The sequence below is a fragment of the Lolium rigidum genome, chromosome 1 (assembly GCF_022539505.1).
Source record: "Lolium rigidum isolate FL_2022 chromosome 1, APGP_CSIRO_Lrig_0.1, whole genome shotgun sequence".
Lineage (NCBI taxonomy): Eukaryota > Viridiplantae > Streptophyta > Magnoliopsida > Poales > Poaceae > Lolium > Lolium rigidum.
Genome location: NC_061508.1, coordinates 140,969,599 through 140,984,572, shown reverse-complemented (window position 1 = coordinate 140,984,572; position 14,974 = coordinate 140,969,599). Strand labels below are relative to the sequence as shown.

General features: G+C 45.0%; 1 protein-coding gene across 1 annotated transcript; it reads left to right on the top strand.

Annotated features, from left to right (window-relative positions):
* The first annotated feature begins 13,692 nt into the window (after positions 1–13,692).
* On the top strand, positions 13,693–14,356 carry LOC124682477. The gene has a single exon (XM_047217150.1). The coding sequence runs from the start codon at positions 13,776–13,778 to the stop codon at positions 14,040–14,042; it is 267 nt and encodes an 88-aa protein (XP_047073106.1). The 5' UTR covers positions 13,693–13,775; the 3' UTR covers positions 14,043–14,356.
* Positions 14,357–14,974: the final 618 nt, after the last annotated feature.

The window sequence follows — 14,974 nt, the reverse complement described above, 5'->3', positions numbered from 1 at the left end:
CATAAACCCTTAGAACATGAGGTAGAAGATATTAAGAACCAAGTTGATCATGTCTAATCCATGACCATGCTTTGGAGATAGATAATTATCAGTTAAACCTTAGTGGGTTAAGCAGATATAATCTAGCACCTAAGATCATAGGTGTACCACTAGCAACCCTAAGACCATTTCCAATATATTAATTGGAGAAACAACTGAATAGCAACAAACCTTGTATGGTTCAGCCCCTATATCAATCGAAATGATCTTGGATTGAATCATCCTATGAGTGGTGAGGAAGAGCAACCCTAGCCAAAGTAATGTGGTGTTAAATCCCATATAGAACATATCCCCATGTCTTAAACTAACTTGTGAATTGTTTGATGATCACAAGTAAAACCCTAACCTATATCCCAATATTAGTTTGTGAATCACTCATTGTTCAGGAATTTAGTAACTGGTAACGGCTCGATCGGCCACTGAGTAGCGATTAATCGGTGAATCGGCCGATTAACTGGATTAATCGGTCGACCATTAATCGGTTGAGAAAACAGGACATAGCAAATATTTTGCCAACATATATATAGTTTTCTTTGAATATTATTTCGTACTCCCATGTTCCCAGCTATGCAGTTATACTCAAATATGCTACTGTAGACATACAAAAGGCATAGACAAGACTAAGAGGTGTAGAAATGGTACCAGGAGCAGCTGAATGGGAGGGAATGGGGAGGAAGAAGGGAGGGCGGCGGTGGGTGGAGATGCTGGAGTTGGCTGGCGGTGGCTGGAGCCGCCGTAGATGCCAGCCGCCAGCAGCAACGCAAGGGGTGGGAGGAGAGGCCAAGCCCTAGCGATTTGGGAGTGTCGAGCGGGAGGCACTGGTTGGCATCACGGGCCAAGATATAAGCCAGCCCATACCCTTTCAGTTAAATGGTTTTGCCGATTATTCGGCCTGACAAGCGATTAATCGGTCTGACAAACGATTAACTGCCATTTAATCCGGGTGACCAGTTAACTCATTGAATACATGCTATTCGCGTCAGTAAGCCTCCGAGTAGCGATTAACTGGCCATTTAATCGGTGATTCGGCCAAATTCGTGAACGTTGGCATCACTTGGGTGATCATAACTATAAACCTAGTTCACATTTGAGTTCCAAACCATATGCCATTAGGTAAATATCATTAGAACCCTATAATTGCTCACAAACTAAATCTTATGCTTCAATTATTGAACCTAAGATTAACCTAGTGCTAAGTCCTATAATTAAAACCCATAGGTGGTGATCAACCACTTATCATTATAACCAAGACCAAACCATGATGAGAGTAATATCTACTCTAGGTAATTCAAGGTGCTATTAAATATAATCCTAGTGCTACCTTTGAAATATGGTTATAATAAAACCTACAAGACCTTAACAAGCAAGTGCTCACATAAAATTATGTGCAAGTGACAAATTCCTTAAATAGAAACCAAGCATTAATAACAATCTCTGAAATACTTTGAGTTGAAAGTATCAACTCTAATCATTCCAAAGGATTTGATTCATAAGAAAAAGAAAATTAAAATGAATGCATAAAATCATGCTTAATGAAAATTTGCAATAAAGCTCACATTTATTTAAGAATAATTCAGAAATACAATGATCCTTTAGTTATTCCTAGTGAAATTCAAATTATAAAATACCTGCAAAATAGAAAAGAGTTAAAATATGAATTAAAACCAGAATACAAAATAGAAAAGAAAACCAGAAAATAAAAGGGAGGAAAAAGAGGCTTACCTAGCCTACCAGACCGAACCAGGCCAGCACAGCTCGAACGAGCCTAGCAGCGCAGCCCATCAAGCAGCCCAGGGACCAGCCCAACAGCCAGGACCCAGAGCAGCCCACCGTACCGATTCACAGGGGAGGGCATCGTCTTCCTCTTGCGCATGGTCGACACGGCGAAGACGTGATCGAGTTCACCGGCCACGTCCTCGTCGTCGATAAGGACGAGCCCCGGACTCCAAGCCCAAGCCAAAACCCTAGCAACGAGCATTCAAATCCGTCCTTATCCAAATTCGAAGTGATTCGTGCCCAGTAGCTCTGCCGACATCGTCAGAATATCCCGACCATCGGCAACACATGGCCATCGATCTGGAGCCTCTCTCAGGCTATAAAACCACTGGGAAGATCCCTAGAACCCTAGCTACCCGAGACACCATCCCATTTCCTCTCTCGCTCTCTTTATCTCTCACTACAATCATCACCATCGCCGGCCAGTTCTCCGGCGACCCATTGATTCCGACCACCCTAGCATGCGTGGGGTAGCTCAATCGACGCGCCCTACCGTATAGATCATCCTGGAGGGGCGGAGCATCCAGGTGAGCCGGGAGGTGCGCGAATTTTGGCGTTCCCTTTCGCACGGGTTCGCTAGAAATGTTGATCTTGCCGTCATCTCCGACCACCATCATCGCTGCCACCCACCTGGGAAGATTCAGGGTAAGATTGTGCATTATAGCATCCTCTGTCTCGTCAAATAATCAAGTGTAGCTCGAATTCGATAGTTGGCCGGAGTTGCGCCGCCGCGGGCTTGTTCTCCGGCGAGGCTCCGGTGCCCATTTGGGAAAACCAACACCACCACGGTACTCAGTGTGTCGCGGGGTTTCGGTAGAGCCTAGCCGCGCCTCCAGGGGTGCCGTAAATCGGCGGCGCCGTCGCCCGCTGACTCGCTGGCGTGGAGTTGACTGGCGAGGTGACGTGGCTAGCGACGCACATCTATTTTGACTTGGTCAAGCCCTCGTGGCAGCTGACCTGACAGCGGACCCACCAGTCATCGACTGTGGGTGGTATCTGTCCGGGTGCGTTTAGTCATTTTTTTAGTTTTTTTATTTCTAATTCAATAATTGCTGAAAATTTGCAAATATTTAGGAAACTCATTATAACTCGGAAAAATACATATGAGATATCAAAATGATCCTAAAAATAAAATCTATCCAATAAAAATATAATATGAAAATTTTATTTTTAATAAAAATTTAATTGTTTAATCATTATTAATTAAGCCTTTTCTATTATTCTTAAATGAATTAAAAACTCAATAATTAGGAAAACTTTTCTAATTAAATAAAAACCAGTAAGTAAATAAAGAAAACATTAAACTAATTTATTTATTTGTTAATTTGTCCAATCCTTATTAGAAGGATTTAAATCCTAAATAATAATTACCTTAACTATTAATTCTTTAAAAATAATTAAATGCTAAATTCAATATTATTTTTATTTCAAAGTTATTAATAACTTCAAATTTATAATGAAGTTATTATCTTAAGAACTATATGATAGATTAGGAAACCCTAATTCCATTATACATAAAATAGTAGTTCATCATTTTATGTGAATTCCTAAAACCCTAATGCCACTAGGAACCCTAACTCCATTAATCCATATGAACCCTAATTTGTCCTAAACCTAAACCCTAGGTTATACAATGTGATCATCCTACTTTCTTTTAAATCATAGAACCATATAGAACCTAGATACTTGTCATGTCCACATAAAATGTAGAATACCTATCACTAATAGATGGGTATCCCATGTGTTCATCTTCATCAGACCTAGATAATCAAGTAGGGTCAATCAAGTGTAAACCCTAGATCCTATTACCAAAGCCATAATCTTTAATTATCCTTATTTAGCATAACACCATTGTGATGAACCCTAATAATAACCCTGTCAATATTATGCAGCGTATACCATACACACTAAACCCTATTAGTGTTAGATAATTATGAACCATCCTATTTAGGAACCACCTAATCCTTACCTAATGGATCCAATAGCAAACCCTAGACAACCTCAACCCTAATTGAGATACTTCTTATTACTTAAGAAGTATGTTCTTCAAAAGTTATTCTTTTAAAGAAAATAAGGAGTAGCCATCAACCCTACTGAATAAGACCTATAATACCTAGATATATATCACCAGTAAAATATATCAACCCTGATAGAGGCCATATATAATTAATTGCTTAAGTTTGCTTATGCCTAAGTAAAACCATACAAGCCTAGTTATTGATGAGTCCAACATTGTTGTGGTCCATCTAATACTTACTCCAGAAACTAATTGGAACCATAGTAAACCATAGAACTCCACAACCCTAATTATCATACTTGTTCTTTATTAAAGAACATGTTCTTCAAAAGTTATTCTTTTGAAGTATATGATAATTAATCATTAACCATGCCATATAGTGCTAAAACCAACAACTATTCATTACATATTAGGATTATACTAAATCTTATTGTTTTGTGCTATTAATATTGTTGTTATAATATATTGCATTACTTGTTTACGATTCTAAGACAACAAAACATTAATAAGAACCTTGTTTGTGGAATCACTCTAAAGGTCCAACACACCCTAAACAAATCATTACAACTCACTAATCCTAAATCATCAGGGTTAGGTCACGTTTAGAGCGATTGCATCTCATACTTATTCATTATTGCATCCTTGCCAATCTTTTAAACATCGTCCTTACCGGACGATTGATGCTATTTCAGAATTTGGAGTTATTGCGTATCGAAGACCTTGCCTGCACAATCTTGCAGTCAAGAAAGGCAAGTTCATCGCTTGCTCATGTCATTTGAGTATTTTTACCAAATTAATTGCAAATTACTATACTTATCACTCTTGCATAAAAAGCAAAAAATGCTATTTTCATAACTATGAATATGACTATGTTGTGGGCAATGGAACCATGGTATGTGTTGATATGGTGGAGGTTCCATTGCAAGGGTTTATATCCATCTAGGATTAAACAACAAATGTCGTCCGGTGATTCTTGTGCCGTAAAACTCGTGTTAACCATAAGATCTGGAGTGGGACGGAATAGTCAGTTGTACTTCCACCTCTCGTTCATCAACGGATGCGCTTACCGTAGACACTTGATCCAGAGAAGGACAAGAGGTGGGTGGGGATCCCATTCTAATTCCCCACGGTAATGCGGTCTATGATGGGTTGCATCTACCGGTGAAGGAATTTATGGTAGAGCCCTGAATTGACGTCGTGGTCAGAGGCTATCCACAGTTGGTATAAATGCACCGGCGAGGACCCAGGGTCGGGGATTGCAACAAAGGGTGGGTGTTCGAGGTTGCGGAGGAGTATAATTGGCTAAGACCTTATGCCGGGCCTCACACCAACGGAAGTGTGGACGGGAATGATCACCCGGTTGGCACCAAGGTTAAGATCTCTTATGGGTAAAGCAACACACCTCTGCAGAGTGTAATGAATTGTGACCTGTCACTCCCTGTTCCGGGTTTGGAACTGCGAACGCTGCCGGAAAAGAACTCCATGAAGTTCTAGTAAACTAGTGAAGGCTGACGGACATAATTCTTCTGAATAAAAGCAACCTTTTGAAGAAATGATTACAAAAACCTGCATTGGTATTAGACTTTCTGTTCTAATGTCGTAGCTAGTGCATTAAACACCTCTTTCCTATAATGAACTTGTTGAGTACGCTCGTAGTTATCCCACTCTTAAATCCCCTGCTTAGATATGGAGGCATCGAAGGAGGATATACAGTGCAACCCGAAGACCGAGGAGGCAACAACTACTTCAAGAGACAGGAAACTGTCAGAAGAGTCAAACACCATATCCAACAAGGATAAAGCCTAGATTAGCCATAGAAGGGAACTAGCTTCCTAAACCGAACTCCTATTTAGCTAGAATCTATTCATAGCCTCTATAGCTAGTTAAATACTCTACAAATAGAGTTCGTAATAGGATAAGACTACGAGTAGTTCTTCTGGAGTTAATTTGCAGATTTACCTCATTGTAAAGTAGGAGGCTGTGCTGATCTTCTGTAACAGAGTCTGTATGTAATTCTATAGACATACCTTGGACCCGCATATGTTTCTGTTGTACCATTCTGAGCGATGTAATACTAGTGGAACGGTGCTTCATTGGTGTTATGTCAGACTTGCATACTACACCATGCAGTGGTATGCCAGGTCACCACAAAGCCACTCTCGGGATGTACGAGACAACCGATGTACTCCATGGGCTCGCGTTGGAAGCAGCGATACACACGGCCAACCCGGCCTTCTGGTGCGCACATGCCGCCTCCGACTTATTCTCCTTCTCCACCACCCGCCGCCCCTCCGCTCCGCCGTCAACACCTTGCGCCGCAGGCAGTCTTGCACCTACCTTTCGTCGGTCTAGCCTTCCGGTTTCTTCTTCTCCGCCGGCACCTTCCGTGGCTTCGCGAAGGGTGCCTTTGGCCCTTTCGTCGCTGCCTCATTGCCCGGCGGCTTGGTGGTAGCACTCTTGGCCATTTTTTGGGGCCTGTCGGTGGCGCCATAGATGGGAGAGGGTAGCGGTGGGAGGGAGAAATGAATCGGTGGGAGAGGCGGTGAAATCTTTTAGGATGGCAGAAATGTGCGGCTGGGGGGCGGGTTGTGGCTGGAGAGGCGCGATGTGGTTGGAGGGGCGGTGAAAGTTTTATGTGTCAATGACGCGTCGGGCCCACCACTTTCCGCCTCGCTTCTCGTTCTGTTTGGCGCGCCCGGAGCGTCCCGTATGGACCGCGGATGGGTTCGGGGCGCTGGACACCGTAGTGGACCGCGCCGAATGGAAGTAGACTTTGGGCGCGCGGCTGGGAACGAAAAATTGTCCGGTGTGCCCCAAATACCTTTGGAGGATGCTTTGAAGGACGCGGCTGGAGATGCTCTTAGGCATCTTTAGCGGCCTTACCTATTTTAAACATGAAAAATATATTTTTGGTATGTTACAGACGGACCCGTAGGCAGGAAATTGCTCTTGTTGCCTCATATATCAGTTTGGGTGGAGAGGCTGTCCAGTGGCCCGACAAAAATGTACGATTTTCTCATATTTTTTTTAATAAGATAACATAATTTACATAGTTTAATAAAACGAAAAAGTACACAGGTACTCCAAGGACTTCAAACCCTAGCGCTCTACTTGTCATCATCGGGAAGCTGGTCAGGTCGGCGAGCATGGGCATCTCCCATGGCAATTTGGGCGCCGACACGTCCATTGAGATCAACGACGCAGGAGGAGTTGCTACGGTAGGAGCAGACAACGGCGTGGGCATTGGCAGTGTGGCTGCGGCTTGGAAGGCTAGCCTGACGACCTAATCCTCGGAGACGTCTACCGGCATGACCGTAATAGCATAGCAGGGTCGTGGCCGCGGCAGCTCCTGCTGTTGGGATACCAGGATTGTTAGCCTCGTTGCCTCCTCATCGTCCATGTCGTCCGGCTGAACTAGGAGCTATTCTAGAGTTCCCTGTTCTTTGGTCACCTCGGCCATGTAAGCGACGTAGCTAAGGTAGTCGTCCGCATCGTCTTGGATTTCCTCGCCGAAGAAGAGCTCCTTGTCAGGCTTTGGCGGCTCCTCCGTGGCCATAGGGATGTGGCTCGACATGCGGTTGTGTGGCTTCTTCGGCTTCGCCGAGGAGGCTCTAGCCTCGTCGGTGCTCTTCTTCGGTTTCCTCCATGAAAACGCCCGTTTGACTATGAAGTCTTGTGGAAGTTGTTGGCGAACAAGAAAGGCTTAGAATTTGGCAATTGGGCGATGACAAGGGGCGGATCTTAAAATGGATGATCAAACCGTGGCCTTCGATTTCGATGCGGGTCTCCAAACGTGTGTCCTTGATGGCGGTGTGAAGTCGAAGTGCCCCAATGCAAACTAGACGGGCCCGATGCGGCAGGGAATGGACGTGCGGGGGTTACACGTGCGTGGGGTTGAGCGGTGTCCACGCGCGGGGCGACGGCGACGTGCACATGCGCCTCTCCTGCCCACAATCGGCCCACCAGCGCATGCATAGACAGACAGACACCACCTGCGTGCGCACGCTGGCGCAGGCCGTGCGTGCCGCTGCCGCAAGCCCCACCCCACCCGGCCGGCCCGCTCCATCGGGATCGGGCTTAGCTAAGCTACAGCCTACAGCCCGCTTGCCTTAACGGCGGGCGGGCGTCTCGTCTCCACCGGGTCTCGGCTGGTTGGCAAGTAGCGTCACTGAACTTTCATGGCGCTGTGCGCAGGTGCGCGGCGAGAGCTCCCCTGCCTTTGCCTGCCGGGTCCTTTGAGGCGCTCGCTCTCGATCACCGCTGTCACCCCGGCCCCGTCGCGTCGATCTACACCGCCGCATACGGGATGGTCGGCATGCATACTCATCTGCCTGCTGCGCGCTACTACCCGACGTAGCACTGCTACCACCCCCTGCCGATCACTCATGCCCGGCCGTCGCATGCATGATGCATTATCTTCATTTTGGTTCCATTCGACCAATGATACGATAGTGCATGCGTGCATGCATGCACGCGTCCAGTACTTTCTTACGACGCAAATAGTTTAGTTCTTCCTTTTAGTGCACGTGGCAACTTTATTATAAAATTAAGTACCTTGACAGTCGCCATGTGACAATGTTGGCCTTTTTTCTTCAGCCCTTTTCTCCTCTACAACATGCAGATGTAAGGAAGACTACATGCATATGCATGGGCCAGTCCCTATTTTTTGGGCTCATTACAAACTAATAACCTCTCGCGTCGTTCACGGGGACGGCTCGGGCGAAATCCTAGCCACCCCCTACCCTCCTCCTCCGCATCTTCCTGCCGCTACCGGATGAAGCCGGCGGGTAAAGCACCTCTTGGTAGACGGTGGTGGCGGGCTCTCATCTCTGAGCGCGTATGGTGGTGGCGGGCGCTTCCTCCTCCTCGCGTGCTGGGATCTCTGACTGGAGCTTCGTGGCGGCTTGGGGGCTTACCGATCTTCCTAATGAAGGAGGCGGTTCCAATGTTCATCTCGTGCCAAGATGATGTTCTGCTTGATGCCGACCCTCATTGATCTGGCCGGTGATGAGTTTCGAAAGGCTCCACCGGCGAACTCTTTTGACGCATATATAAGTTGCTAGATAGGATGGGATTTGGTTGTGCGAGCAGGGGCAGTAGCACAAGAGTAGTACATAGCGTTATCTTTCAGTGTGAAATGTCGATGGCCTTCTTGAAGGCATTGTTCTGAGAGCGCGGACTCCAGGTGTTGTCTTGGCAGTGATTTGTGTCCAAGGTGTTGATCACCATAGCGGAATGCATTGTTTTTCTTCTTATTTTTTTATGTAGTACGATTGTGTGCATCCATAATGCCTTTAAGGCATTTTGTTATTACAGAGGCTGTGTAATTGGTATTTTCACGATATCCTAAATATGCATATCATTCGCAGAGAGAGAAAGAGAGAGAGATTCTAGTTCCCCGTGCGTGCCCGTGATCGGCCTAAGCCGACCACTGAACAGCACGAAACACTAGTTGATCGTCCATAATTTTCATTGTTTGTTCACGTCGATTATCGATCGGGTAGGCAACTAGGCATCTATATATAGGGTAGCTTAGCTGTTGCCAAACCAAAGATCTTCTCTTGTTGAGCTTTGCGGTTGCACGCACGCACGTACGTACGTGCGAGCATTATGAGGTAGGCGATGGAGGCCCATCCTTTCTATGTGGTCGAGATCGCCATGACAGTTTGGCGAGCGAGGCTGCCGCGCGCTGGGGCTACAGCTCCACGCATGCACGCCCCTCGGCCAGCTAGCCACACCGCAATTCGAAAAGATTCCACCTGCGAGCCCTGTCACTCGTATCGTGGAGCTGTCTGCCCAATTCCTGAATGGACGGCTGGACTGACTGCGCCACAGTATCCGGGCATGCCATATCTGGACCGCTAGCTAGCTCACGCATCGATCAATCCATCGTGCGCTAGCTAGCTCTAGCCACCATCTCCGATCTTCTCCTTCATTAGGTGCCGACTATACCTGCCTGCTTCTTCCAATTAGCAGCTCCAGGGTGACCTCATTCCCGATGATCAACCAAACCCTACACTTTGTAATGATCTGCATTGATCAAGTCTCAGAGGATTGAAAAGATTATCTACGGAACAGAGAGAACTACTACTGGTGGTGGTGGACGCACGCTCGCGCGTACGTCGGCCGGCTCTGCTACCTATCCTGTTCCTGCAACAACACCTCTGGTGCAAACCCATGTTCCCAGCTCCACGCTCCAGCACCGCTCCAACGGGGGCACATGGATTGTCCCGAGAAACTCATCCCATCCGTCGCCATCTGAGCAATGCCTTCCTTTTTATTAGTTGAGACTGCACTTTCATGCTGCACACGGATTGTTGACTCCCCATGATCAGAACAAAGATTCATGCATACATGCATCTTAAGAAGTTGAACCGGTGACAATCTACCTGATTAACCAACATACTAATCATTTGTTCCGAATGGCTAGATTTTTAATATCGGCTTTCCATGGAACAATATTTGTTATAACTGGGACAATCAAAAGAAGGAAGCACAAACAGACCACGCGCAGGGGCTCAAGATTTTAATGAGGAAAAACCTCTCCAACAAAGAGAGAAGAAAATCACAGCTCATGCCAGCAAAACTTCACTACATCAGGAGCGTATACACGATGCCGTGGGTTTTCAAAGAAGTGATTAAAAGATTACACGATATATTTATAGACGGAGATAAATCTCAATCGCAAAAAAAAGACGGAGATAACTATCCGCTCGGCCGAAGCCTTCCGGTGGCAAGCCTCGCTGAAGTTGTCAAAAGATAGCCTCCTTTATGAATTTATTTGGATCACAACATAAAATTGATGGTAATACCATGCATGCTACTATACCACTCTCCCAAAATTACAACACAATTTTGTTTAAGGCGAACTTTGTAAAATTTGGCCAAGTATATAGGAGGCATATCATGCAATATGAAATGCATATAATATGAAAGTATATTTCATGATGGCTCACATAAATATTGATTTGATTTAGTCTATGGTGATATACCTTTTTGATAACTAGTTACACTTTAATTTTTTTTGACCTTGACTCGATCTAAAAATCGTTATAATTTGGGAAAGAATGAGCATTTATGCAGTATTATAGACAAAAATGCTGTTTTACATATTTAAAAAATGTCCCATCGATTTTTTTTTGTGACGCATTTAATATGTATTATTTATCAAACAAGTGCTTTTCTTTGCCGAGCACCAAAACAAAACACAAGGAAAAGTCTTTGCTAAGTGTCCAGTGAAATTACACCCAGCAAAGAATCTTTGCCGAGGTAATCTTTGTCGACCGCACATTCCGCAAAGACTTTGCCAAATATGTTTGGGCATTTGTCTAGTATTTTTGGTACACAACAAAGAAAATATTCCCCGCAGTGTATGCCATTGATAAAAGGTTGTGTACATTGATTGATGTAAAGACAGGATCTTATTTCCTTTCCGAGAAAACAAAGAAAATATTTACGAAAGCCAACAGATATATGATTGTGAGATTGCACTTACACTCCAAAAGAAACGAGGCTAGTCTGAGCGGATATTCACTTTGGCTCATAGTTGAAGATGCACCCATTGCATAAAAATCATAGTTCAAAATGTTCCAAAATTCCAAAAAAATATATCTGGGTGTACATCTAGACACTCTATGTTCGCACACAAAATTTCGCGAAAAATGGCATTTTCTATGGATTGTGTAAAAAAGATAATTTTGTTCTTGAAAATAGGTTTTCATGAAACATTTTTTTGTCTGTTTTACATAGAACACATAAAATGTCTTTTCATCGCCAAATTTCGTGTGCGAACATAGAACGTCCGGATGTACACCCGGGTTTTTTCTTTAAATTCTTTTAACATTTTAAAGTGTATTAATTTTTTTAAATAGGTATATTTAGACCTATGAGCCAAAAGACCATGTCTAGTCTCGGTTGGAAGTTGGAACTAATTTAGTTCTTAGTAGAATGATGTCATCGAATCTAAGTTGCAAAATGGGTTGTAAGTTGTAACTCATCATTTGCACAGTTCACGAAGCAAACTAACGGTTTGGGAGGAACTTTTCTAGTTGTAACCTCACTTGAAACTGAATTTTTTAGTTGCAACCGCACTTGCAACTTAATTTTTTTTCAACCGCAACCCCACTTGTAACTCAAGTGCATGAATCACGATGCAAATTTGACACTAAGTTAGCTCTTAGTCTACTAAGAACTACCAATTTCCATTTTAGAGCAAGTACAATAAGTCCTAGTCAGCTGGCTATAAGGATTAAAATAGTATATTATTGCTTAGTTGGAGGAGAGAGAGGAGGAGAGAGAAGGAGAGTGGGCTCTTACGCAGAGAGTCAGCTCTAAGACGTGCTCCTAAGCACTTTGTGAGAGTGAAAGCGTGGACCACATATCGATTAAGTACTACATTTTTATAGCCACTATCGTATATGTTGATCTGCAAGTTGCTATAGATGACATGACTAGACTTTGAGCTTATAGCCTACACTATTGGAATTGCTCTTATGCACGTCTCATACGAACAGAGAAGACTCTGAAAGGCTAATGCGCTAAATTAGCTAGTACTGAATCTTCGCTCCGACAGTCTTTCTATATTGATACCTCGAAAATTGTACGTCAGGGGTACTGTACACTCATTCAAAACCAGTACCCCAGCAAATATAATTAAGTCCAAGTTGGCCATGTGTGTGCATGCAGGCGCGGAGCCGGCAGGGGTACTCGCGCTCACAGTGGAAAGATTTCAGTTGCCATGGCCACGGGCCGGGGTGTTAGCTGGCTGGCGACGCTCGTGCACGCGCGCGCAACTTGACAAGGATCATCACATGGAACTTCCCCAATGATTGCCGCAACTGCTAACCATCCGGCGACGATGGACGCCGCTGATTGATTAGCGCAATGGCGTTGCTAACCATCAGCACTTACATGACCACTGCCGACGATCAACTACTATCTACAGGACCATTTTGCGTGCCTGAGATTGATGTAAGTGTGAGCAAATTGACTGGCCGTGTTCGCGATCAACGTCGCTAGCGATCTGCTGAGAGGCTGAGAGGGAGGAGGAGCAGCTATTTGTGCAGTGGCCATGTTGGCATGCATCAGGTTGGATTGAGATGGACTGCGTGCGTGCGATGCAAGGACAAGAGCCGGCCATGACAGGGAAGAAACAAGCGCACGAGACGTGGCGACGTCAAGCAATTATTACCCAATTTATCGAGCTGTCCTCTCTCCCCACAACGACTACACTCACTGTTCTTTTCTCTCGCTTTAAGGAAAGTTAAGCAAAATCTCAGCTTAACCCTTCTTCTTCCCATTGCCAGGGAGTCGATCATACTTAGCTTCGTGGAGCCGAGGGAGAAGATCAATGGCTTAGTATCAATTATCGAGTTGTAGATTATCAAAAATCTATAGCTGGATAACTGATAGTCAGAGGAATGCTTGATTTCATTATCAATTATCACTTGAACCGCTGTCTGAACCAACTTCACTAGTGGCCATGATGGAAACCCGCCGAAGATCAGTAAATAACAGTGGCAAGGGAATACTCTATGGTGCCCAAGCAAAGCAAGACAGTCAGACATACACCCCCAAGCAGGCAGCGTGTCTGCAACTAAGGGCTATTATAGGTTTTCCTCTTCGGATTAAACTATATGAGCAGGGAGCCACAGCCACGCCAATAATAGCTGCGCATAGTTTAGAGATATGGCAAAGCACACACTATATAGAAACTGAATGGCCTGTGATGGCTCCAAGTATACCCCCTTACAGCTCAGTCTACAGCTTAGAACCTAGTTCTTCCACATGGCCAAGTGAAATCCACCCCTATATAAACGCCCCTCTCTCCCATTACACCCCCACACCACCACACACATACAACACAAGCTAGCTAGTCTACAAAGTAAGGCCAGCTACAACACAACTACACATTTGTGGAGGAGAGAGAGAGAGCGAGAGAGTGATGACAAGGAAGATGTTCATGGCGACGGGGGGCAAAAGCGGCGGCAGTAGGTATAGGGGAGGGATGGTGTCATTGAGGAGGAGGAGGCCGTTCCAGCTCATGGTGCTGAGGAGGCTCCGGGAGCTCAAGAAGATCGTGCCCGCCAGCACCGCCCGCCGCCGCGAGGCCGACGTGGACGCGCTGCTCCGCCGGACGGCCGAGTACATATGCGTGCTCGAGCTCAAGGTGGCCGTCCTCCGGAAGGTTTCCGCCATCTGCGGCGCCTAGCTAGCTCGGGCGGCTCCAGCTAGCTAGCCGGACCGGCCATCTCGACATTTTGCATGTCAGCTTACGCTGCTGTACATGTAAGAAGAGAGAGAGAGGGAAAAAGAGCATGCATCCCATGATCCATCGATCCATTTCTTGCCGTCGCCGCTTCTTTCTGTCTCGCTCTCTTCAGCTCTACTTAATTGCCTTCCCTACCATCACCAATTAGTAGCAGCAGTATTAGTGTAGTAGTTTGTTGTACCTCCTCTATGTGATAATTGGTTGCCTTTCCTAACACGGGATGGGTGTGCGTTAATTATTAGTTAAGCTGCCTGCACAAGCCAGGCATTTCTTGATCAGCTGATCGATTACCGCATGTTTTGATCACTATTAGGTGTTTATCTGTAATTAGTTGGCCGGAAGAAGTAAGAACTATGCATGCATATTCAAATGTTCCATTCATCAGGCCTGCTGTTTGTATGCGTATATGTGTCTGATGAATTGGTCAATCATGGTTAGTTCTTATGTTGTTGTGATCCACTGCCTCCTAACATTCATAGCTGATGAGCTCTATGGGTATTTGGATGGCACGCTATTCGTCGCATTACGAATAATTGAGTGAGTACTGATTGTACAACTCAATCAAGAGAGCGTGGAGCTGCGTGTATACCTACCAACAAGGCAACAAGGGCCTAAACGCACCCGCGTCCAAGATGAATAAAATATTATGACAATACATAGCAAACTATGACAAATATATATATATATAGCTAGTGTGTTCTACAAATAAAAAATATTCTGAGTGATAATCTAGCTACCGTTCTCTCTTTCAAACCATGTGCTAATGAATCTATACATTGACCCAATTGCTTGTTTAATACAGTAGGATAATGTTACAGCTCTGGATCTTGTTATATAGATTGGTTGCGAGGCAAGTAGAGGTACCATGAGGA